We start from the raw sequence: 24,798 nt of genomic DNA, 5'->3' as shown, positions 1-24,798 counted from the left end.
GAAATATGCCCGAGTATTGACGGCGGCACGATATGCAAGAGCAAAGCACTCCCGCAAACCTGTGTCGCGAATTTAAGTTCTCGCGAATCAGTACTCAAAGCTGCTCTGCTCGAAAACGCGAAAATATTTTCCACGCGGAAAAAAACCCAGGGTGTATGCTATAAAAGGTCAGTCACATTTTCGCGCGTGGCACGATACCTATTGAACAGACAGACTTCCGCTGCCGCAGAGTGAAGAAGTTACGCCAAGAAACCCTACAAAAAAATCGTCGATATCAGGCACCGCTTTACAAAATAAATACGGCCACGCAAACTTTCGTCTTCATGCATTTCCTACGCGCTATACCGACGTAAACACGCCAGTCTGTCGATAGTTGTTTGTAGCTTCCGCATGGGGTGCTAGTGACGTTTATACGATTTGGTTTAGATGTTTTCTGCTATGGTGGCTAGATGAATATTGTCTGGTGTGAGGAGTGGCCACAGCCTCCTATCCGACAGAGCGGGACTCTTGCGGGAGACGGCCACCAGGCGCGCTGCTCCACGGATGTAGGCTAGTTTCTGGGCGCTCTGGCTGGTCCCCGGGCGGAGTTCTTTCGCCGTGACATATCAGAGGGTGAGATAGCGACGCTGTCGCGTCTTTGAAGTGTTTTATTTTACTTTATTGTCGGCTGTGCACTGTTTCTGTGGAATGGTGAGCCTTTAGCAGACTTCTGACGCCTCTGTGAAGAAAAAGCGGCGTGCAAAAACAAACAGAGCGGCGACCATCCGTCGTACATGAACGAATTCAACAGGGGGCCCACGCTACTAGTCAGAAACACTCTTCAAGCTTGTCTCCAAACTGTCCTCCCCCCCGCCGCGCGTGAAAAATGTACTGACCTAACCTAACCTCACTATAAAATTTGCAAATTACAGCGTAATTCATTACTAGCGTACGTGCGACTTCCGGTTGGCCTCGTTCCCAGGATCAAAATGACGGCTTGCCCTATCTTGAATATGTGTGATTTCCGACTGTTTCAGTTTGGACTTCGCTGGCGGCATGATTCCCTTGTCCATGTCAGGTTGGAAGCTTGAAATGAGAACTGACAATGTTTCACGTTTGTCTGGTCTCGTTCGTACGTGGCGAAGGCGCATCGTATCGCATGTGTACCTCATGCACGAAATGGTATGTGCGCGGTACTTCATATTTTATCACGTTAGCCGTACCTCTTGAATCATAGAAAGAAGAAGATATGTACCTGATGTTCGTGTGGTATGTAACCGTTACTGGGCGTAGAGTGTAAGCTGGAAACTGAAGTGGACTCACATAGCAAGTGGAACCATTTGCAAATAGGTCCCAAAGTGGAAAAGGATATGTAAGTGGTTTCCGAAGTGGAACGGCTTCCAAGTGGATTTTAAAGTGGACAACTTCCAAGTGGTTTCTCAAAGGGGTATTTGTTTCATAAACAACTTGCAAGTGGTTCCACTTGCAGATATTTTCCACCTCGGAGTGTCGAGTGTAGAAGCAACATGTTCAGGCTGAAGATTCCAATCACTAATATCGTTAGGAAAGAATTATTTCAGAAAGGAAGTGATATTACAATAAGGAAGCTTAATCATATGGATGTGGTCCAGACGAGATGAAATGTAGTTCAAAAGCGATAGAACTTGCGTCGTCTGTTTTGTCTGTCTGTGTCCCCCGCACTGGAGTTTTATCGCTTTTAGAAATCTAGTTAGCAGGGACTAGGAGACGATCGCCAGCGTTTGTGTTGTGATACATTTTATGGAAGAGACACCGCCTGGCTATCAACCGTCTTGACTTGAAGATCAACGTCGAGGTTTTTCTTTATACGTGAAACACTCGCGTCTCTGGAATAGTTAGATGTAATGAAGCGCATTTTGAACTGACTCTAGTGCTTGAATTAAGTACTCTTGATGGGGATCCCATATGGCCGATGCGTATTTGAGTTTGGGCAGCACGAATGCACGATATGAAAGCAGCTATGAAAGTGATGTGGTGGGAGCACAAGATGGCTGCGATAATTTGGTAACTCTGGTGGAAGAATAATTTGGTAACTCTAAACATAACTCTAAAAACAGCACGCCATCAATGGTCCCATATCGGTCCAAAATTGGCAGGCCAATATAAGTCACGTTGGTCCAGCATATAGGCCGTGCAACAAAGGTCTGGTAATACGGCAATGAAACTGCCAATATTGGTCCAATGTTGCAAGCCCGTGGTGAGCCAATGAAGAATACGAATGCTCTGTAGCTATAGTAACTACCACTCCGATCTAGTTTTAATTGGTTTGAATGGCAGCATGATAACGGGAAGGCATCACAGTAGAATGCATTATTTTTTTTCTCTCTCTTTCATCTTTTTTCTTATATTTACCTGTGTAGGTATTGAAACACTGCCATGGGTAGCACGGTGGTGAGAGTAGGATGAGCCAGGATAACACCTTATTGCTCTTCATTGGCTTGATTGGCCCTCATTAGGCTCACTAGAACCGAGACAGTGCCAATATTGGACCAATATTGTGTGCTGCTCGGGTAGTTAGAATCCGCAAAAGTAAGTGTAATAACAACTAAAGCACGCATCCTGAGCTTTCACAAGCTTGGCCATAACTATAACTTGTGTCCCCTCGAAACACGTGTCCTTGTGGCTGCTATGAGGCTCTAGGACATGTCCCGCGCTGTGTGAGAGCCGCTAATTCTGATTCTCGCTCATGATGAAGAGGAATAGCAGTCTCTGTTCGAAATATATGGGCGGCTCTCATCCTGGGACACTTCCCTTCATCTTTGCTTACCGGTTCACTGAATTTTCTCCCCACCTGCATCTCTTGATGACATCTAAGTGGACACATTACTTCCAAGGACAACTGCATATAATCATTTAATCACACGTACACAAATCTAATTTGTAACAGGCATATTTGAGTCAGTCGAGGTTCCTTTACACGAACCTTGATTACTTCAAAGTAATATGTTCCGTAACCTGTAACGATAACTGGAAAAGCAATTTGGAACCCTTACATTTATTAGGTCGTAATAAAAGTACGACTGTATCGCACATGTGTTTCGCTCGACAATATTTACTTTATTCAACTCTGCAGCGAAGTGAGCGAGAGTTCCAAAATAATTTGAATTAAACCTTTTCCAATGTGCGAAAAACACTTTTGTTCATTTACATTTGACATTTGGGTATATACATTTGACACCAAACATAATCGCACGCAGCCATATTCTAATACTGTGGCATATCATAGCTAACCATAATACTAGCACATTAGGAATAGACACATTTTTTACACATTTTCAAATCACCTTATGAACCTACTACGGAATGGTACTTTGTAACATAAGGAATAAGAAACAAAATGCGTTAGTCATAATCACAATCACAAAAAATCACAGGAGTGATTTGTTTTCTTTCATTTTTGACACTGGATGAATTTTTGTGCTTTCTCGGATGAAGGCAAGGACTCAATATACTGAGCAGTATACCTCTATTAAAACTGCCATATCGTCTTCGGAGCTCGTGTCCATTGACAGCTCAGGGCCGTATAATGCTTAACCACAACCGTGGCAAACAAAAGTCAGCATCATGAATGAAGTCACTCAAGCGAGTCCATTTCTGAAGGAAGCTAACCAATTCGGGATCGTCGCTACGTTGGAGGGCTCCTTGTAATAGTTTCTTGCCTTCATCGTCCTTAGCAAAAACATTTGTATGTGGAAGCAAGAGAGGAATATAGCTCAGGAGTAGTGATATCTCAGTCTCTGTTGGACGCCAGAATGGATCACTCTCTACATAATACTCTCGAATGTGGCTGAGTGTTGCACAGAAATGCTTATCTACTGCCTTGACATCTGAGTGGAGTACCATCAGTTTCAGACAAGGCTTAGCTTCGATACTCATATCGTCCTCACAAGATGGCAGCTCGAGATTAGTCAATAAACTCGCTGCGTCATAATCACAAAAATATGGCAATAATGTCACCAACCGTTCTCTCATATGATCTTCTGCACACATTCGCATTGGTGATTGGTCGCGTTTATCACGACAGTTCATAAGAGAGTGTGGGATGATATATCTCAGAACATTCATTTCCTCTTCTATCGCGGAAAGAGCGCAGCACGTATATCCATCCTCGTCGCGCATATTAGGGAATGAGTGTGGAAGAAGGAAGTTCACGATATCAATGGCACCACTGTAACAGGCCAAGTGAAGAGGTGTCCATCCAAGTATGTTACGGGAACTCATTCTAGAGCGGAGTAATAATAACTTCACAACGTCCATGTGTCCATATGAGGCGCACACATGCATGGGCGTTTCTCGATACACATTGATCACGTCCACTGATGTATAAAGAGGAATGAGAAGCTTCGCCACATTCGCGTGTCCCTTCCTCGCGCTCAAGTGCAATGCAGTGTTCTCTTCTTCATCTGTAAAGCACACGGATGAATCGGAGAGGTGGATCTTAACAGCGTCCACATTTCCTTCCTCTGCTTCTATTAGCAACTTGATATTGCCATCGTCGTCGATCATTTCCGCGTTGACATCGTCAATGTGGAGATCATCGGTGTTATTCATGTGCGACCATCTTCGATATAAGGTAACAATGTCGTCATTTCCTACGCTACACTCTACATAATCCTGCTCAGTGAGATTTAAATGCGGCAGTAACATCTTCATGTAATTAATATAATTAACTTCTATTTTACGTAGCTTCTCCTGCTCAGTGAGATTTAAAGGCGGCACTAACATCTTCATGTAATTAATATAATTAACTTGTATTTTACGTAGCTTCTCCCTAGCCACATCATGTAGCAGTTTACTGCCATAACGATCACCAGTGATGACATCTAAATGGAGGAAGAGAAGTTTCAGACACCAAATTTCTTCTTGGAAATCCTCGTTCACGTCCACATATCTTCTGTTGATCCTCTGTGCATGCCTAGGGTCACTGTGTCGCAAATAAGGCCATCGAGTTTGCATCACTTTCCTTACACCATCATTCGCCCAGACGTACAACGGTGATGAGCCGAACATTTCAGGTGAGTTCACGATCGAGTGTGGGATGAGACAGCTCACAGTGTTGGACTCCACACTCGAATGATATTTCCAAATTGTCCAAGCAACGTCTAAGCACGTTTCTCCTTCGTAGTTAAGCATGTGCGCGTTTGTGTGGGGTAGAAGAAACGTCACAGCTTCAAGGGAACGATAGTAAGTAGCCACATGAAGCGTTGTGTTCAGTCTCACGTGATGTGAGTCATATATCCGAGTGCGAAGGAGTAACAACTTCATGGCCTCCAAATAATCTCTCTTTGCACATATATCCATCGGAGTTTGTTGCTTACAATCGAGAACATTCACTGAGGGATAAAGAGGAAGAAGTAGCTTCACCATCTCTGCATCTTTAGCCAAGTGCAAAGGAGTTTGAAAGTATGTATTTCTTTCGTTAATGGATATACGTGCGAGGTAAAACTGTGTTGTCTCCAGATTTCCCTCATTCGCGCTATTGTGCAACATTGTGTCTCCATCCTCGTCACGAATTCCCATATCGCAGTAAGGAAGGAGCATTTTGCAAACAAGCTCCGACTTTGCGTAAAAAGGGGCAGTTTTATAGTCAGAGTCTGCAAAGTCATCAAGGTTTCCAATTACTGAAGGCTCTGCAGAACATCTCAAGCTTCGTTCCTTGCGTGATTCTATTTGGTCCATGATGTCTCTGTCTAGATCTACTGTACTCTCTCTCGGGGACACATAGCTCAGATACACGTCTAAAACGCCTCGTAGGTCGTGTATCACAGCCGTGAATATTGCTCGCTCTAGAAAACGTCTCTTTTGCTCGAAGGTTTCACACCTGCGCAGATTTTCGGTAGAATGTTTCACTGCTTCCTCACTGCATCGAGTGTACAACACGTTGAGTCTCTCTCTCAGAGCTGAAAGGTCAGACCACAGATATTTCTTCATACCCATACTCGACAAAAAATGCATAGTAGACCCTTCCCACAGATCTTCCATCCATTCTTCGTCCCGGAGGAAAAAGAGTTTCACGTACCCCAACGGTGACATATTAAATAAATCATTCTCGATTAGTTCATCATCCATTGGAAGCCTCTTCAATGTTGCTTTATCAGAATGCAGGGCTGCTACGTGCCATGGCGTCCTTTTGATCTCATCGCCAACCAGCATGTCTTCTGTTTGAATATCACATTGCTCGAAATATGAAGCGTCGTTGTTTATCACAGCAGAGTGAAGTGGATAGGAAGCCGACGCCAGTCCGTCGAACAACACCATTACACCCTCGTATTCTTCTTTACCATACAGTTCTATTACTTTTTCCGAATAGCTCGATTTTTTCCTTATCTTTGCCTTCTCCAGCAGATAGTGAGCTGCAAAAAATTCGGCGAAAGTCTTATGAACAAACTCGGGAATTCCTCCATCGTTAATTCTATTCACAAAACCTTCTTTGAAAGAATCCACGCCGGTGATGAAATTTCCTTCAGGATCTAACTGCTGTAATTCGTCTTCATTCAATAAGTTCTTCAATATATCCTGAGGAAATATACACTTCATAGCCAGGAGACCATGGCTTACGTAGAATGGAGACTTCGCGTCATGGTTGTCGCCTCGCACAGTACTTCGGGAGATGTCTTCCTTCACCTTCTCTTTTCGGTGCACAAGGTGCTTGTACTCGACAAACATCTTGTACATGTGTACAGTGTATATACTGCTCCCACCGGAAATGTCAACAATTTTGAGCAACGAAGAGTAATCGTCCGACTTCGTAATTTCCCCGCTCTCTATCTGAGCCATCATACGAAGTAGAAGAGGGGTTTCTAGGATTGTCTTGTTTTTCTTCTTCAATGTCCCGTACAGTTGCTGGAATTTTTGCAGAAATGCCTCATTGCTGGTCGCTGGAGTTTCTCTTTGGGCCCTATATCTTGTGAGGAATTCATTCTGGTTTTCATTAGAAAAAGGAATGAGGTCATATGACACAGTGTGCAAGGTATCTTGTACATGGGGTTTAAACACAGTGCGAGTAAGAAGGTACACCTTGTAAACTTTTTTGTTAGCTAGAAACTGTATAAGGTCGAACACATGCTTGCGACATTTCTCATTAACTTCATCGAAACCATCCAACATGACGACGACTTCGAAAGGGCTACCATTGTTCAAGCTTTCTTCGAACAAGACGAACTCCAGCCCATCTTTCTGTACTTGGCAGAGATTCGCTAGATATTCCAGAGTAGGCGACACAGTTTCAACAGATGCCATTCTCTGAAGAAGGTCGACGTAGAGCACCCACCGCTTCTCGTCTTGAGTTTTTAACTGTGTACACAGCCGAGATGCCAACACACTCTTTCCCATACCAGGTGCTCCAGAGACGACAACGACCTTCTCGGGCACGTTCAGCAACGTCTCTGTCGTATAATCTTCACTCCCAGCCATTGGAAGGTGACTGAGAGGGCCATTTGATTTAGTCCACAACAGTCCATTACCGAATTCGTTTAGCCTTAGCAGGTGCACTACCTCGTCTCTGTATTTATCATTGTCTAGGAGAGCGTTGTAGTCACGTAACTCTTGAAGGACCACAATTTTTTCAAACTGCTTTAAGTTTTCCTGATGTTTTGCCTCGTAACCATCAGGTACAAGTGTTGCAAAGTAATCATGCTGACACTTCAGAAGTGCGAAAGCCTCCTTGTCATCGTCCAGTCTGCACGCTTTCAGGTCAATTTGCACAGTCCTTGTAAACACTCGCTCCACGTAATAGTTCTTGACAGAACCTTCAAGTTGATGAAGACGAGGTCCAAGGTCAATTTTCTTACATCGGCACAGGTTTAGGAAAACCGAAGTGTCTAAGCAGCGTAAGAAAGCATCAGTATGCATTACATTCGGAAATTCTGAAACATATTCGCCCTGAAGGCTTAACGAAGAATTTTTAAACAATTCTTCTTTGCAGTCGCGCGTGACATTCTCGATGTTTGCTTCAACGATACTGCGAACTTCATGTTTCCCGGCAAAGAATTTGTCTTTTGCAACTTGTTTCGTCAAGTACTCTTCGCCACTGTCTTCCACAACCAACATGACGTTTGTTCCAGTCACACGGGATACTTCACCCAGAAGTTCAATAATACCTTGGACGTTTTTCTTTGGATGAACCGTTACAAGCACAAATCGACATTTGTAGTTCACTAACACATGCTTTAGCGTATCGTCCATTTGGTTTGGCTCGAAAAACAAGTATGGCTGCCCCGTGGATTGCACAGTGTTGTGAACCATTATTTCGAGGAGACTCAGTTCTGGACCCGCAAGGACGAGAAGAGGCATATTTTGCAGGTCACTCAGGTCCAGCGGCTTCTCGAAATTGACTTTGAATTGGCCAATGTGGAAAGCTTTTCGAAGTCTTCTGTTCTCATTTTCGATTTTCGTTGAATCTATGGACGGGATTCCATTCAGAATATATCTCTGCATGTCTGGCATGACAGTGTCCTTGAAAAACTGTAGTAGTTTCGGTGCTTGAAGCTCCAGAATCCTATTTCCTTCGTCACATTCGGTCAGTATGTGAGGAATCCGTACAATTAGCTCTTCTTCCTCATTCTGGTCGAAGGCTTTCTGGATAAGGAAATGCACATTATTTTTCCTTCCTTTAACGTCGTTCAGAATTTGTTGGTAATGACGTTCCTTCTCCTCATCGCCGCGGTTATATGGCTTTCCCTCATTTGTGTAAACTAAGGTCAGTGCCATGTGGGACAACTCATGAATGAGAGTTCCCCAAACTTCTCGCTTCTCTGTGCTGCCGCAGACGTAAACCCTTTCTTCTTCACGATAGGTCAGACCGTGTGTGGAACACCCGCCGGATCCAGTAATCCTCTGAACGTTTTCAGCCACAGAGTCGAACACTATATCTAGGTGTGGTGCTGTTGCAACAACTTTCAGGATACTCTTGTTTACTTCATCACTGGAGAGCTGCTTAAACGTCTTCTCCAATCGTACACCGAAGTCATCACATCCGCTGGCGCTCCGGGATTTGCTTTTCAGATAGTCGATGTAGGAGTCCTCGTATTTGGTGGTGTAATATTGTTGCCGACGAATTTCAGCTCGTTCAACAGGTGTGAGATCTTTGTAACACGATGATACCTCGTCGTCTTTGAGGGCGCATTTGCGCGAGACTAAGAGACCATGAATACGCAAAGCTTTCTCTTCGACTGCTTTGTAAAGAGCTGACTTTTTTGTGTCAGGATCCAACCACAGTTTCAATGCAGGCGCAGCATCCAGGCACTTTAGAACACGAGCCTCATCTTTGGCCGCAATAGCTTCGTGCATTTCCTTCCTGACGTCTTTCCACTGTTGCGACCTTTCCATGTGGAGATGAAATTGAGCTACCGGATCAGTTCCTGTAATTTTCATAAAGAAATTAGTAACCTAAACACATATTCATCGAAGTAAAAGAGACTGATCAAGTGTGGCATTTCGTCCGGATCGCGGCACTCGCTTTTATTGTATCATCACGTTGTCTGAAGGCTGACGCCCATGGAGCGTTTTTTGCAAGCTAAAACGCCTCTCGCGACAAACTCTGTCGCCCAGATACTCCCGCACGCCACCAGGGGAAAAATGTCGCCCTCAGCATGCTCCCAGTATAACACAAACACTGGGATCTCAGTGTGCACGGATGGTATATCCAGAAATAGAACGACACGATGCTAAGGTAATCAATACATACTTAACGTGAATTTGTAGTTGGTCCTTAACGTGTCACTTATTTTCGGGTTGACTATTGCGCTCTTAATAAACTATACAACTGTGCTTGCGTACGAAGCAGCGTTCCGAACTGAACTAAGCCACGTCAATGTCTCCGGGTACCATTTTTGTGGTCGTCACAGCGGCCGTCGCGAAGCATTGGTTTTGTTACGACGAGAATGAAGCAGACACATAGGAGAACGGGAAAGGCGCCATCGCAGGCGAAAGAGGTTGGTATATCAGACGGTTGTGAAGTTGCATGCTTTAATGTTTCTTTCTTTACGTTCTACTTTAATACACACATATAAAAAATATGTTCGCAATTAGCTGGGGCACGCTGTGTATACCTTTCTACAGAAATGTAGATAACCATCTATTAAGGATGATAGCGATATTTCGGCGTAATAAGCGGAGTAAGATTTGGTAAATGCCAGCTAACGAAAAGATATCAACGGTCGCATTCAAAGCCGCATCCTCCAATTGCAGTAAAGTATTGTCTGTGAGTGGAGCTAATAAGTAGCGCGGGCACAGGCGGTCTCCAAGCGGGCAGGTGGGACACTCCGTCATCACGACATATCCTTTCTTCATATTAAGCGACATAGCGCGCACATCTTACACTCCCTACATTGCATTGTGCGTGTAATAAAATAATAACCATTCAATACGGAATACAACTGCGTCCAGTATCCTATGAGACAGAGAGCACGAACCTCTTCAGGGCCCATTTAAATGAAAAAAAAAAAAAACAGAAAGAAAAAATATACGATAGGTATTATGGTGGTACATAAGTGTAAAGACAGCAGTGGATTGCTGATCTACGTATCTAAACGGGTCGCGAGACCTCGATAGACGTTGTTAGTTTGCATTGTGCACACAACGTACTACCAAGCGTGTAAATTGGAAAAAAAAACAACTAAACTGCGTATTAGGATATAGGTGTGTCCATCATAGAGTCCATAGGGTCATTCTTTCGTTCAGCCTGCGTCGTTAGTCAGTAGGACAGTAGGTGCATTGCGGAGATTCAAAAAAATAGTTGGTAAGCGTGTAAATTCTGAATCAAGGAAGAAAAATGTATCGACGTTCTCCGAGTCATTATGTTCCGCGCAGGAATGCCAAGGTGGAGTACACGAGGACCGAGTGCTGTGCCTCAGTTCAATGGTGCGTAGCTCACCTGGATGCCCTGTGCACTGTTCCAGTTCGTCCTTCAACCTCATCACGTGAAAAGGGAATTCGGCCATGCCAACAAGATCCATGAACTCCTGGAACTCTTCTTCCGTCGAGTCAGAAAGCTGCTGCACATTGTCTAAGCCTAGGGTCAAGTTCAACACTTAAGTTAAACACTTAAGTTAAACGCGTTCCAAGTCTCATGAAGACGATTTACTAAATGCGCTGTAGACCACGCAAAGCGCTGCTCTACAAGCGAGAGAAATTGTCGTTTTGATTTATTTATTTATTGGTCATTAGTTAGAGGCCGGCTTAGGGGCATTGCGTAACGGATGTGGCACTGGCTACGCACAGACTTCTAGAAGTTTGAAACCAGACAAATCAACGGTGCGACCTAGGCAATATGAATAGTCAATACAGTCAACTATACAAATTAAGGCACTATAGGTTAATTAACGCAAATCACTGTCTCAAACAATAGAACAACTGTTATGCTAAATAGAACACGTAGTGGGCATATACAAACTTAACAATACCGCAGCACCACGCCAGTACAAAACACTTTAAGGTGGTCAGGTAGAGACGCGCCAAACGAACACAAAGCACTAGGTGAAACAGACGATGGTACGGCACAGAAAAGCCTGCTTGTGAACCTTGCCTGCCTGCAATGAACCTCGAGGGAATAGTCCAGCCTCGAAGAAATGCATGTCTGTGCTCGAGTGACTGTTATAAAAAATGCGACGGAAGAGAGCTCTTTGTTCGCAGAGCTCAGGTATAGGAAGGGGCAGATGGGCTTCTACAGCGAAGACACTACTGTTATTGTTGTACTGATTTAAGAAGAACCGATAGGGGTGACCGGCAGATGTCTTATCCGTGCGTGGTTTCATTTCACGGAGCCGCTCATGAAGGCAAACAACCTTGGTCTGCCCGGCGACCGCTGTACCTGACAATGTGCCGCTTCGGTGCCGAGTCGCACACAAAGCTGAAATATTACCCAAGTCGGACTGCAAATCCTGTGAATCGAACGCGTAACAAATCACGCAATAAAAGACGCCGTCGTCGGGAAACAAACGGACCTGTGAGGTCAGGTCAGGTGGCAGGTCATTGAGAAATATCGAGAAAAACTGCAGAGTTCGAGGTAACTCGTTACTGTAACGAAGTTCCTTTTTTTGGTAACTTCTAACTTAACTCGGTACTTTTGCGCCGTGGTAACTTTCAGAGGAACTCGTTCCTTTTTCAGGTAACTTTGCCAAAGTAAGTTAACTTCCAAGCTACATTTAACTCGCTTTTCACTCACGTCCACATATTTTCTTGCTTTCTCTCCGGAGCCTTCATGGCATTTTTTGCCATAAAATGTGATATTCAATCAATGCAGTGTCTTATTCAGGAAGTAGGAACGACGGCCATTGAAATGAAGCTGAACCATTGTGCGCCCACAGGGAGGAAGATGCGCGTTCAATGGACCTCTACCAGAGAACAGACATTACAGACAGACTGATTAGAAACCGAAACAAATCGGAAGGAGAGGCCCGTGTTCCACGAACGTGCACTTGCTCGCTACGTCCCACTGAAAGAAAAGCAGGACTGAGGGTCGCATCCCTTTAAGGGACCATATCGTAATCCCCCCCAAGACCGTGGCTTTCGAAGGCAACCTTGTTCACGTCTAGCTTCGCGAGCAGTTCAGTTCTACCAAGTTTTTAGCGCTGTCCAACACAATGACGTCGTTTCTTTACAAACAGGGAGAGCTCTATTGTTGGACATAAACGAAAACGAACTAAGCGTGTTGCACCCCTACACAGACAACTCAAGTTCTAACTCAACTGCTCACGCGCGCTGCGCCTGCGTAATGCTATTTTGTTTCCGAAGTAACTTGACAAGTAACTCGTTCTTTTTTTTAAGTAACTTACTAACTGCGAGTTACATTTCAGACTGAAGAACTGAAGAATTAACTTAGTTACATTTTGCATACGGTAACTTAACTTGTAACGAGCTCTTTTTGACAGGTAACTTCTCAATCTATGAGAAAAAGAGCTGCGCTGTGACTGATCCATGGCGAATACTGAAGAACACGCGGGCAAAGTGCGACGAAGTGTTCACTGTGTGACACACTGTCTCCGACTGTCGAAGAAAATTTCAGTCCAGGTTAGAACTGCAGTGTTGGATATTGAGGCTCGTTCATCGAAGAGACCGTGATACCGTGATACGTGTGATACCGTGTCAAGTGCCTTAGCAAAATCTAGGGACACTGCAGCCGCTTGGAGGTCGAGTGAGAGATGATCGTATAAGATTGGGGACAGTTGCGTCTGACAGGTATATCATCTTCTAAAACGGTACCCATAACAATAGAAAAAGCCATTGTTTTCGACAAAAGTGACATTTTTAAAAATCTTACGCTCCACCAACTGGCGAGACAAGCTTGTGATAGAAATTGGATTGTAATCGGACGGAGACTGCTTGAAAACTGCTTTGTGTACTGCGACGATCCTAACCAACGCACCACATCCGACTGAATTGAGACGGTCTCGAGTCGAGAGACTGTATCATCGAGCATAGGAATTTGTCCGATTCATATTTTTTTGTATTTCTCGGTAGCTTTGAATTGATGACAGTAGTGCTAGAGCTCTGCAAGGGCAAGCACCAGCTTGCCAGTTCCAGCTATAATCTATACGGTTAAAATTGGTGACAAAAATTTCAACCACCCGAGGGGTCCACGTGGTTACAAAGCGTTTCCTCCTAATGAACACGAGTTCAAGGTTCAAGCCGCGCCGAGTACGCCACGAATTTGATTCCAAGGTTACTTGATCGTCTTCCTCTCCTATGGACTTTAAATACGAACAACCATGAACTGAAAGTCCAACTCAGGTCGTAAAGAATCCCAGGTGAACGCATGTCTTCAGAGGTCAGACCATCTCTCTTTGCGTGGACGATATCACGGTTCTATGGCACCCTAATTGATTCAATTACAAGCTATTTCATGAACAGGAACAGTATATGTGGTTATCCTAACCTTATACAGGTATGCAGGGTTGGAGTTGCTTTTGGAACATGTTCCTTACACTGGACAGCTAGATGAATGACGTGTTCTTGTAACACCACTTATACATCGTTAGAGATTTGATATTTAGATACCTCTACTTTAACGAAGATATCTACCTCTCCCGCGAGACTATAGGAGACGACGAGAGATGGACAGATACAGGGGTCTCAGGGCTATCGTCAGGGGTGTGTGTCTTCAACGTCCTTCTTTTTCATCTACGTACCATTGTAGTGTTCTTTACTCTCGGCACACCGTAGATCGTATACCTGTTGACACCGTAAACGTATATGCCGCTCACAGTTGACTTCCCTTTGGCTCGTTTTGCCCAATCGTCTTTCCAAAAAGTCGAACATTATTCAAATAACTCGGAGACGTAACAAGGCATACAGGCCTCGTATAAACGTTCGCGCCATTTCAAATCCGAGGCATGTGGCCGCAATATACCACTGATCTACCGAGGCTGACTTCGGAAAAATCGTTAGGCGAATCGTTCAGCGAGCATGTCCAAAAATATTTATCCTGATCGTTAAAAAAACAATCGAGGTACCAGTGAGCTCGCTATATTTGGTGACACGAAGTCGCATTCTGGCTCACCTGTCTCGATGAACTTGTCGTAGTAGGTGAGGAGATCCGCTCGCTGAAGCAGTTCGTGAACTTCACGCTCCGACTCGTTTGAAGGAATGGACGTCATTACGGCTGCAAAGGAAGTTCAGTGTAGGCGATACAGACACATATGTCTGAGTAGTGAGATTTTAAATTTTCAGCTAAGATAAGATAAAATCGACCCGCTAGCATAAAGGAATACGTAAGCTATACTGGACCAGAAAGGGGAAGGACATAATTAGAAGGGGATGTAACACTTGACCCCCTGTTACGCGGTTCATATTTCAGCGAAGGTTCTCCCATACGATGAGGGCCTGTATACAGAGTTTCACAACAAAGGGTAAGAGACGCGTATTACATCGTTTGTGCGAATCTCGAAACGCAGCTGGCTCTGAAATGCGGGAGACATGTCAGTCAATAGGGTTTGTGAGCCATCGTGCATATCTTTCGCGGCTGACGTCCACGTCCTTAAGGGAACCAGACCTATAGCAACCTACGGCCATCGCGCTGTTCATTGACAAGATAATAAAACCATAGGAGGGGCTGAGGATTTCTTTTTTCCTCTGACTTGTGAAATGGATGAGGAAACATCTGGGGCCACCGTTTTACTTACTTTATTACCTTCACTGTATTTCTTTTGCAAGCTCCAGAGAAGCACTCGGTCATAAAATGACACAATGACTGATGTAACTGGAGCCCACCTGACAAGGGAGTCGTGCGTATAGGTTTGAGACATGGGACTGCAACACCCTTGGTACCTCTCTACGTGATCGGCTCTCAACACCCTTTGCCGTTCATCCAGGCGCTATCCCCTGGGACCGCTACTCATAATAACTCCAAAGCAATACGCGCATAAGTTCCGAGGTATCTTATTGCTTCTTTCGAGTTTTTTGAGGCTGTATTGCTCCTCGCGAGCGACCCTACCGCTAGCGGCGATAAGACACGCGCATCTAGAAACTGCCATGACCTACCCTTGGCGCGTCTCTGGCGAGGGAGATGTCCTGCAAATGATACACTACACAAGTGACAACCGAAAGTGAGTGCCGCGTGGTGTCCTTCCCCCATTTCAATTCCCAAATTTCCCCTCCCGAGTTGAGAATCCTTGCTGAGGCACATGCCTTTAATAACCTCAACCTGTACGTGCTCCGAAGGGGCCGTAACATCTTTTGTCGATCGCGGATTGTTCGTGAGAACGACAGGAATAATTAGAGGCATAACAGCGGAGATTGAAGTAAGGGAAACGTAAAGCAAAATACAACTGATTTACAGTGCCACGTAACACCTTGCTACTATGTATACACTCAGCCTATGACCTGGGAATCAAAAAACACCGCACGTATATAACCGAATTCCCCTTGGCCAATACGGACCGTCGTGTATGAATGCTACCACGGAGTGCCAGGAGCATGTACACGAAAAGTGAGTGGTTTTACCAGAACCCGGGATTTCTCCAATTACCTGAATGGCCTGACCACTGTTTGAGTGCGTTCTTCAATCTTTTCACGTGAAGGGGCTTTCTGGCCATGCCTACGTGCTCGGCGAGTGTCTGGAACTCTTCGTCGCTTGAGTCACAAAGCCGCTGCACATTGTCTGCGCCTGAGAACAAATCCAATACCGAGGTTAAATATTTGTAACGTGTCCTCAGACACATTAGACACATCCCTATCGTAGAAGTCCCTGCCGGACCTGGAATACGAATTTATGTCTTCTGCAATCCCCAAAGAACCTATTTTCAATCTTTTTTTCGTTCTTTCTCTTCAGGGCATGCAGCAAACATTTAAACTCATCCTAAAATAAGTATTCCTAAATTACTTCTTAGAATGGCAAGAAAAACCATACAAGGGAGCACAAAACGACAGGACTAAACATTTCTTTTCGCGTTCCCATCGCGCCAATGGAAATTGGCGATTTTAGAGTTTCAACACAACCATCCCATCATTCTAAGAGCTTCAGTCGTAGCTCAGCATGCCGAAATTATCAATCTGTCGAGCAAGATTTATTTGTAATAATAATTGTAACTGTATAGAAAGCTTGCCGTTTTGATGGCTAGTTGCATTCACACGGCTATGGTAAAAGTATATGAAAAACGTGCCGAGACCCCGTTTTGCCTGGTGGAATTCATCCCCATGTCGCGCCCTTTGCCAACTAGCGAAGCGTGGAAGTTTTGTGGCGCGCTCACACAGGTCTACGAGCTGAACTTTAGCGCTTCTTCAGCGCAGGAAGAAGACCTAGCATTCGGGACAGCGTTAAATGACGGCTTAACTCTCTCTATCTTAACACTCTCCTTTATCTTAAATTTCGCCTTTCACCACCACCGGCCCCACAGATACACACGCCTTTGCAAATGGAACAACCTGCCTGGATCCCGCTAGTATTCGATAAACACAGACACACTTTTTAACTCACCTAGTTCGATGAACTCGTCGTGGTAGGAGAGAAGATCCGCTAGTCGAAGTAATTCGTGAAGTTCCTCTTCTGATTCGTCGGCCGCACTGGACGTCACCGTGACTGTAAAGCAATGTCGACTGTTAAGCCATCGATCGACATCCACGCAAAATCCTTATTGAAATCTTCATTGTAAGATAACGTGAAACTCCTATCACTATCTTCATTTAACGATACTCAGAGATAAGACTACAGAGTGATTGATGTGGCGACAGCGCGTGTGAGAATCGAGTCAGTTGTGGGTACGTTGTCGGTACCTCTATCTCTCAATTCTACAGTTCTATGCAACCATGCATGCGGAATTCCGGTACCCCCAAATGACCTATGTGATCATCTGCTTCAAGTTGAAATGTTCTTCCATGCATTTAGATCTTAGATCGACGGAGATTGCAGAAAATAGGTCGTCAACTGCTTGGCTCGTAATATTGGATTTCTGAACCAACGAAGAAAGCCTTCCCGGCATTCAAGGTGCCATTATACACCGGTACTGGACGCTAATACGGGTTACACGAAGATGGAGTCCTTTCTCCCCGTTTGGTTCTTCATTTACCTGACTGTCCTGTCCACTGGCCCAGTGCTTTCTTCAGTCTCTTGACGTGAAATGGCTTTCTGGCCATATCAACGAGGTGAATCACTTCCTGGAAATCGTCCCCCATGGCGTCACAAAGCTGCTGAACATTGTCCCCGCCTAAAGGCAATTCCAAAACAGAGGTTAAGGTTCCAAGACACGTGACTCCATGCATTATAGAAGTAACACTAAAACAAACTGAAAGAGCGGCTACGGGTGGATAGTAGACGTTGAATGGTGAGTGAACCCTAGAAATATCCAGGAGAGTAGCGCCGACTGCGATACATGGCGGTGACCGCGCTATAAAATGAAACCCGCGTACAACGTTTTCTCGACGGAAAGACACAGAGTTCCGCGGTGGTGACGTCAGCCTGTCAGAAAACCGCTCAGCCCACCTGCACACGGTGATTTCTCGACGGTTCCTTGGCCAGCGTCGGCGATGCTTGGCCTTCGGTGCCGCTTACGGCGTTCTTTGTCGCGAGAGTAGAAGTACAGGCCCCGCAAAAGTTTACGGAAAACGCCAGCGGTATATTTCCACCTCGGTGCGACACCCTAGCGGCAAGCGGAAGTGGGATTGTTCACTCGTTCAGAGGGGGAGAGGAGTGAGACGGCAGCGACACCAATTCAAACCATGTTTCGAGCAGGGGCGGATCCCCAGGATTTTCCCAAAGGGAGGGGGGTCCCTATGGACAAGTGCCACGTGCATGCTGACCCAAGCAGCACAATGTACTGAAAGTCGAGTGCAATAGGGGTGGCCGGTATGTGTTTCATCAATGTTCTTTAGTTTCACAAGCCTGTTCAAGGCCTTTCACCTACCCGTCCAGCCCTATTGCACCCGACTTTCAGTGCATTGTGCTGCTTGGGGATATGGGATATATTCATATTCTGGAATTGAGGGCAGGTCTGAACGCCTGCCCCCCCCCCCCCCCAGATCTCCACCTGGTTTGAGCACATTAAAGCCATAACGAAACTCTCGCACAGTGTTGCTACCAGGGAACTCCCTCACATCTCTGAAAGAATAAACGGGCCAGTTTCCGCTCGCTGGTAGGCTGTCGCGCACAGGAGAAAATACACCTGCTGCGTGTTCCGTAAATATTTGTCGGAGCCTGTACATAGAAGATCAACAACTGAAACGTGGCAGTCTCCGAAAAAGAAAGAAAAACATCATTTGAGAGTGTCGACAAAACACCTGTTGTCATCTCAACTCCATGGGAACGAAATATCCACAAGAACAGGAAGACAAACAGGGCTCAAAATCCGCTACGAATACTTTATCTGGCATCAATGGGGTCAGGTTCAGGCAAGGAGACTGGAAATATATAGTATGTTTCCCATAAAGTGCCTATGAACTATATAAAAAAAACCTAGACATTGTACAAGGATGCAGCTTATTGCATTGGTCTTTGCGGCACTTTTTTCACGAGGAAGACAACAGTTTTTTTTTTCAGTTTTTTTTTTTCGCCAGTCAAATTTCAACAGCATTAAATTGAGTTTTTAAAGTTGATCTCGCAAATCTGCCGAGTCAACCTCACGTTTTTCCAATGCAAATGGAAAGCGCATGTTCGATTTACCCCGAAACATAGCTGAGGCATCCAGCACCACAGCGGGAACACATTAAAAAAATGCAAAAAGCACCGTTTTGGGACTCGGCAAGAAGAGATATGCGTGGAACGACAGGAAGCGTCAGGGGAAGCTGAAGGCGTGACGCAGCAAATTTTGTGCGGCGAGGGACTGTGAAGGGGGCGGAGCAACGACGGCCCACATAGCGCTGAACTACTCGCGCCCAGCGACTTGGGAGTCCCAAAACGGCGCCTTTTTGCATGTCTTCTTTCTTTCTTTTTTTCATGTGTTCCCGCTGTGGTGCTGGACGCCTTCAGTGATGTTTCGCGGTAAATCGAACATGCGCATTCCATTTCCGTTGGAAAAACGTGGGGTTGACTCGGTAAATTAGCGAGATCAATTTTAAAAATTCAATTTATCGCAGTTGAAATACGACAAAATCAGTCTTCCCTGGCGAAAAAAGTGCCGCAAAGACGAATGCAGCGAGCGACATTCCCGTATTTTTTTTAAAATATAATTTAGGGACACGTTACAGCAAACATCCTGTATAACGTGTTTCATGTATAGACATGTATAGACAGTAGTATGCAGAAGCAGTCCTCCCAATTTGTGGAACAGTACTGCTTTCAAAACTAGAGGGAAGTAACTGTTGCGACCATCGTGGTGTTCTGTAAGTAGGACGACCTTTCTGGTTCCTTCCATAAATGAAAATCTTCCTTTCTCAATTAAACATCTTAACTGCGTTGCATATTTCGTCGGTACTCCAATTTGGTGGCTCTCTCCTGTAGCGCTAGCGCTGTGCGCACTGTGTTTGCATTACACCAATTCAAACGCTGACTTTCATATGAGAGCAACTTCATTTTGAATTTTAGCGTCCCTTTAGAGAAGCAATCCAGCGACATTTGACGTTGCTCGAAATCCTGCGTCGTCTGTCAAGCTGTCCACCAGGAGTCACTATTCAGAATGCAAGTCGGCCTTTACAGTGAGAACGTGACAATCGTGTTCTGTGTCACCATTATTACACTAGACGCAACGCTAACAGTGACGACATGTCGCGCGGCGTCTCCTACGAACCAGGTGGGAGTCAGAATACGTATTGCGTGCTAAGCGGATTTCCTTTTTCTTAAATTTATCCCGTATCTTTCTCTTCTCCAAACAGGCTTAATTGATCGCGGGTACGCTCTGAATCATGCGGCACCGTCTCTTGCCCGCAGTTGTACACGCACGACTAGCTTCCGTTAGTATTCCGTGTATGCATCGACACGGCCTATTCTGACTCACCTATCTCCATGAACTTGTCGTGGTAGGAGAGAAGATCCGCTCCTCCAAGTAGGTTGTGAAGCTCCCCTTCTGCTTCATCCGCTGGAGTGGACGTTGCTGCAACTGTCGTTTTTATTCTTAGATTCAGACGCACTTTTTCATTGTCGGAAACGACTGAAGGGCCAATGTGGCGGTAACGTAACTGTCGGTTGAGTAAGTTCTTTAGAGAGGAATGCAGCCGCTTGCAATTCTACCTAACTATCCTACACTTCTGCCAAGTTATGCATATACGGAGAGCAGGGCGTTCTCACAGAAGCCTATGCAATCGTTGCTTCCATATAGGAGGTCCATGAACGCAATTAGAAACATTTGAAAGACTTACGGAGATTGCAGAAAACAGCTCTTTAACTGATCTGCTTGAGAGGCCGGACTTTGAGGCCAAGTTCAACGAAACGCCGGCTTTTTGTACGGCCATCATATGTATCGCGCACGCACGCCAGCACGTGGTACATAAGATCCAGCCCTATCTCCAAATTTGGGTTTCCATTTACCTGTGTCTGGTTTCCAATCTGCCAGTGCTTTCTTGAACCTCTTGACATGGGGTGGCTTTCTGGCCATATCTACCATGTTGATCAACTCCTCGATATCTTGATCACTGGAGTCACGAAGCTGCTGCACATTGTCCCCGCCTAAGGGCAAATCCGTAAGTGAGGTTAGGGTGGACAGATGCCTTATCAAGACACGTGACTCCATGCGTTGTAGAGGTACCAGTGTCATCGTTTGCAGCCTTCGTCTTCGATATCAAAGATTTATTTATCTGGACCGGTGTTTTTCTCTTCTTTTTTTTTTTTTTTGTGTGGACGAAACAGTCGCCTTGCGTCTTCGCATTGCCTTTGTCAATGCACTGACATGTGGACCCGTATCCAACGTGCATAGTATTGAGGTAATTATCTATATTCCAACAGATTTTCCTCTAATTCCTATTTTTTACATCATGAGGCGACCATCGTTGAGCTTGAGAATATGCAAAGAGTCCTGTAAAGTAGCTGCTCTAAGTAATATAAAATACTTGTTCTCAGGGCTTGAGGCTTCTGTTGTAGCAAGGAAACAACATGAAAAAAAAAACACGAAAAAAAATCGTACGAAAAATATATTTCCTGAGACGTTACGGGATCAACGCTATTTATATCTGGGGAGATTTTTTTCAGTACTTCTGGGAGTGTGCGAGTTTTTAAATCCCGTTTATTTAATATATAAGCTGTTTTCGGGAGGGAAACTTCACCAATGAAGCTATCAAGCGGTGCAGAAAATTACACCATCGATCTCATGCACGCGCTTCCGGACCCGACAACCCATTTAAGCGGGTCTTCGGTTCCAAGGTGAAAGTTGTCGTTGAAACATATTTTTGCAAACGAATTACGTCGATATAAACACATCCCTCAGCGTAGACAACCTTGGCACGCAATATTTTGTACTGCGACCTTTGCCTCTTCGCGGTCGTGGAAAGGAAATAGGCGTTCTAGTAACATCGCAGTTTGCCTCGAAAGGGAACTCTGGTCAAGAAGTACCTTATCATTTGTCCTATATTGAGAGTTACTTCGCTAAACTTCATCGCACAGGACGCGTATTTGGCTACAGTCTCAGAGGAGGACGTGACCGACTCCTGCTCTCATGGTACAGGGTTTCGAACCCATGACCTCGGCAGCGGTCAACCCCGACCTGTTGGCGCTGCGTGGTTGACGACGAAAGTGTCACGTCCCTGATTGACATGCCCGGTGATATGAAGTTTCGTTTTGGCTCACCTATCTCGATGAATTTGTCGTAGTAGGAGAGAAGGACTGCTCGTTCAAGGAGTTTGTGAAGCTCCAGCTCTGATTTATTTGTCGTAACGGTCGTCATCGTCTCTGCAAAGTAGGAAGGTTTTTCAGAGTGTGGTTCACACACGGGAAACATAGCGATTCAAAAGATCGCATATCTGAGGTAAGATGAGCATTGCAAATGATGAAGCCGTCTGGAGTTAATCTATAGAAGAAAACGAGTCTTTGTACTGCCTATACTGCGTTATTTACGCACTAGTGTGTTACACTATATATTTACGTTTGTTATGTATCTCTCTTTCCATCAAGTTGTAAAAAATAATAACAATATGAAAGTAAAAGTAATTGCGCGTGGAAAATTCGCACTGAGAATACCGCAACTAAACCAGCCGTGACATCACTGAAGACACCTTCGAAGACGTGTTTGCATCTATTTCCGGTAAGGTCACGTGCTTGCGAAAACCAATCAGCGTGGCCGAAGCTCTCACTTCCCAGATGGCAGGGATCGAAACAGTTTGCTGAAGATGACGCGAATAAACATATTCGAACATCTCTCAGAATATTATGTCAAACAACCAGTCACATAACCGAAGTAACTTGAAATAAACGATTTGCGAGTAACATATCCAACGAGTAGAATATTTTCCGCTTGGATTCGTAAAAAAATAAAGAAAACTACTACACGAATGACTATCATCTGATGAGGCCTATTTACTTCACATCTGGAGTCCAGACAGTCCCTTTAAGGAATCTGTTCTATGTTCAAAATGTTTATCTAGCGTCAAATTATACGCAACAGATTCCAGCATACGCGTTTTTACTTTTCTTTTTTCCGTTTTTCTTTTTTTTTTTTTGTCAGTCGGTCGTTTCTGGTAAGTGGGAGGCTCTGACGGGACTTACCTTATTGCGCGTTACAACCGTGTGCAAGAAGGTGACCTCCCTGGGAGCCCTCGCTGTGATGGCACGTGTTGACGGGTGGTTGATCGAATACCTGCTACGGTAAAAGAAAACGTCAAGGCAATGCGGGCTATGGTCCCCGTCAACTATGTTATCTGGCTGAATGCAATACCACACAATGGAGCGTATAATAGTATTCGAGTCTTACAAACCTTTTTCTTCAGTACTTTTTTCAAGCACCAGGTAGATCACTTGTCAGTCTTTGTACCCTGCGCTCATCGTGCCCTGGCTCCGCCGAACACTTCAGTTACGATCGTCGTCGATGTTCCCACGCCGGACCCATGGCCCACCTGCAATGTGCCATGTGACTTACGAGACATTCTCATGGTGATCTTGCATGGTGTGGTCACAAGTGTGGTGTAAACTGTGTTGTCTCACATTCCATACAGGGCTTGCTGCATGCTTTCTAACAACGATTGGCGTTCATAAATCCATGCTCGTCACTGCGTTGTGTTGAAGATCGCCTCCACAACGTATTCATAAAGTGTCCGTAGTCTGACTTTTAAATGGCATGTCAGTAATGTCATTCAGGGTTAGTTTCACCTACAGCAGGGCCCTACCGGTTTAACATAACAAAAAAAAATTATTTTCTGTCGAATAGAGGACCATCAAGGGGAGCTATAGGTTTCAAAACTGCACAAATATAAAAATGTGTATTATAATATGTATCAATTAAGCTAGAAGGGGAAAAGATTATATATTACAACGTCTGTGTGCCCTATGTGAGCTAGTCACATCACGGTGACTAGGAAAGAGATAATTATCTCTTTCCTAGGCTCGAGAGGGTACTTCACGTGATGCCTTCATGGGTTCTTATCGTCTTATCAGTTGTTTTTCTGCCTGCGGACCACCCAAGGTGACCTTTCCTAGCGAGGACATCATTAAATTTACACTTTATATAACAAACTATGAGCAAAAGTCGCCAGCAATTGTTCAGAAAGACACCACCAGACACGAGAAGGGATGGCGCAGCGAGATTGTTTCCCACTGCGGATGCAACAAAAATGGTGTTGAGACGACAAGGTGACAATGATGGGCGAAGTACGCAGTTATTTAGGGATGGTAGCATTAATGACGAGCGTTCCAATTAACCGCAACACAACCACCGAGAAAGGAAAAATAAGGCAGACGGCACAAATAGGTGGGAATTCTGAGCGACCATCGATGAGAGTGACGCTTTATATTAATCGAAGGAGAACCAAGGGCACGCTTCGGTGATGCTTAGGCAATTTAACGAACCATCTTTCCGGACGCAGCGTACGTTATTTACTGTGACGATACAGATTAATAGATAATGAGTCGCAGAGGAGTAGCAGGATAAGCAAAGACAGACGCAAGAAAATCCCGCTTCTAAAAATACGCTATACAGTTAATAAAAAACAATTTACCAACACAGTGAGAACAGTAAAAATAATCGCAACCACACAGTGAATCGCTACAACGCAGCATAAATAATAGTGAAAAATATACGTATTGGGGACCTCACCTCACTTTAGACTTCCAGTGATGTTCAGTTGAAGAGATGGAGATCCATCGATCACCTGGCGGAGTCTGAAGCGACGCATATGGGAAACCTGCTTATGTGGAAGGCAGATAAGGCGTTATCTTTCACCGCGCCTTTGTTTGTCCTGCGAGTAAGTGTCACCTCCTGGTGTGGGAATGCGGGT

General features: G+C 44.9%; 1 protein-coding gene across 4 annotated transcripts; it reads right to left on the bottom strand.

Annotated features, from left to right (window-relative positions):
* Window positions 1-2,852: 2,852 nt before the first annotated feature.
* On the bottom strand, window positions 2,853-24,725 carry LOC135371357 (uncharacterized). Of its 4 annotated transcripts, none has more exons than XM_064605422.1 (12): window positions 24,618-24,725; window positions 23,284-23,421; window positions 23,075-23,168; window positions 22,160-22,261; window positions 20,909-21,046; window positions 20,379-20,480; window positions 17,520-17,657; window positions 16,931-17,032; window positions 15,983-16,120; window positions 14,516-14,617; window positions 10,892-11,029; window positions 2,853-9,377 (listed from the first exon to the last, which is right to left on the bottom strand). In XM_064605422.1, exons 4-12 carry the CDS (start codon window positions 22,254-22,256, stop codon window positions 3,532-3,534), a joined length of 6,801 nt encoding a protein of 2,266 aa, XP_064461492.1. In that variant the 5' UTR covers window positions 22,257-22,261; window positions 23,075-23,168; window positions 23,284-23,421; window positions 24,618-24,725; the 3' UTR covers window positions 2,853-3,531. The 4 variants fall into 4 exon arrangements, with proteins under 4 accessions (XP_064461492.1, XP_064461493.1, XP_064461491.1 ...); XM_064605423.1 differs by having other exon boundaries at window positions 23,075-23,165; XM_064605421.1 differs by having other exon boundaries at window positions 23,075-23,421.
* Window positions 24,726-24,798: the final 73 nt, after the last annotated feature.

The sequence above is a fragment of the Ornithodoros turicata genome, unplaced genomic scaffold (assembly GCF_037126465.1).
Source record: "Ornithodoros turicata isolate Travis unplaced genomic scaffold, ASM3712646v1 Chromosome104, whole genome shotgun sequence".
Classification (NCBI taxonomy): Eukaryota; Metazoa; Arthropoda; class Arachnida; order Ixodida; family Argasidae; genus Ornithodoros; species Ornithodoros turicata.
This window is presented reverse-complemented; position numbering and strand designations above follow the sequence as displayed.

Excerpts from the sequence above, each read along its gene's own strand:
- LOC135371357 (XM_064605421.1), bottom strand. The coding sequence starts at position 22,256 with ATGACGACCGTTACGACAAATAAATCAGAGCTGGAGCTTCACAAACTC. Across the intron at positions 17,658-20,378 it reads CGACAAGTTCATGGAGATAG|GCGGGGACAATGTTCAGCAG; the intron begins GTGAGTCAGAAT and ends AATTGCCTTTAG. Across the intron at positions 16,121-16,930 it reads CGACGAGTTCATCGAACTAG|GCGCAGACAATGTGCAGCGG; the intron begins GTGAGTTAAAAA and ends ATTTGTTCTCAG.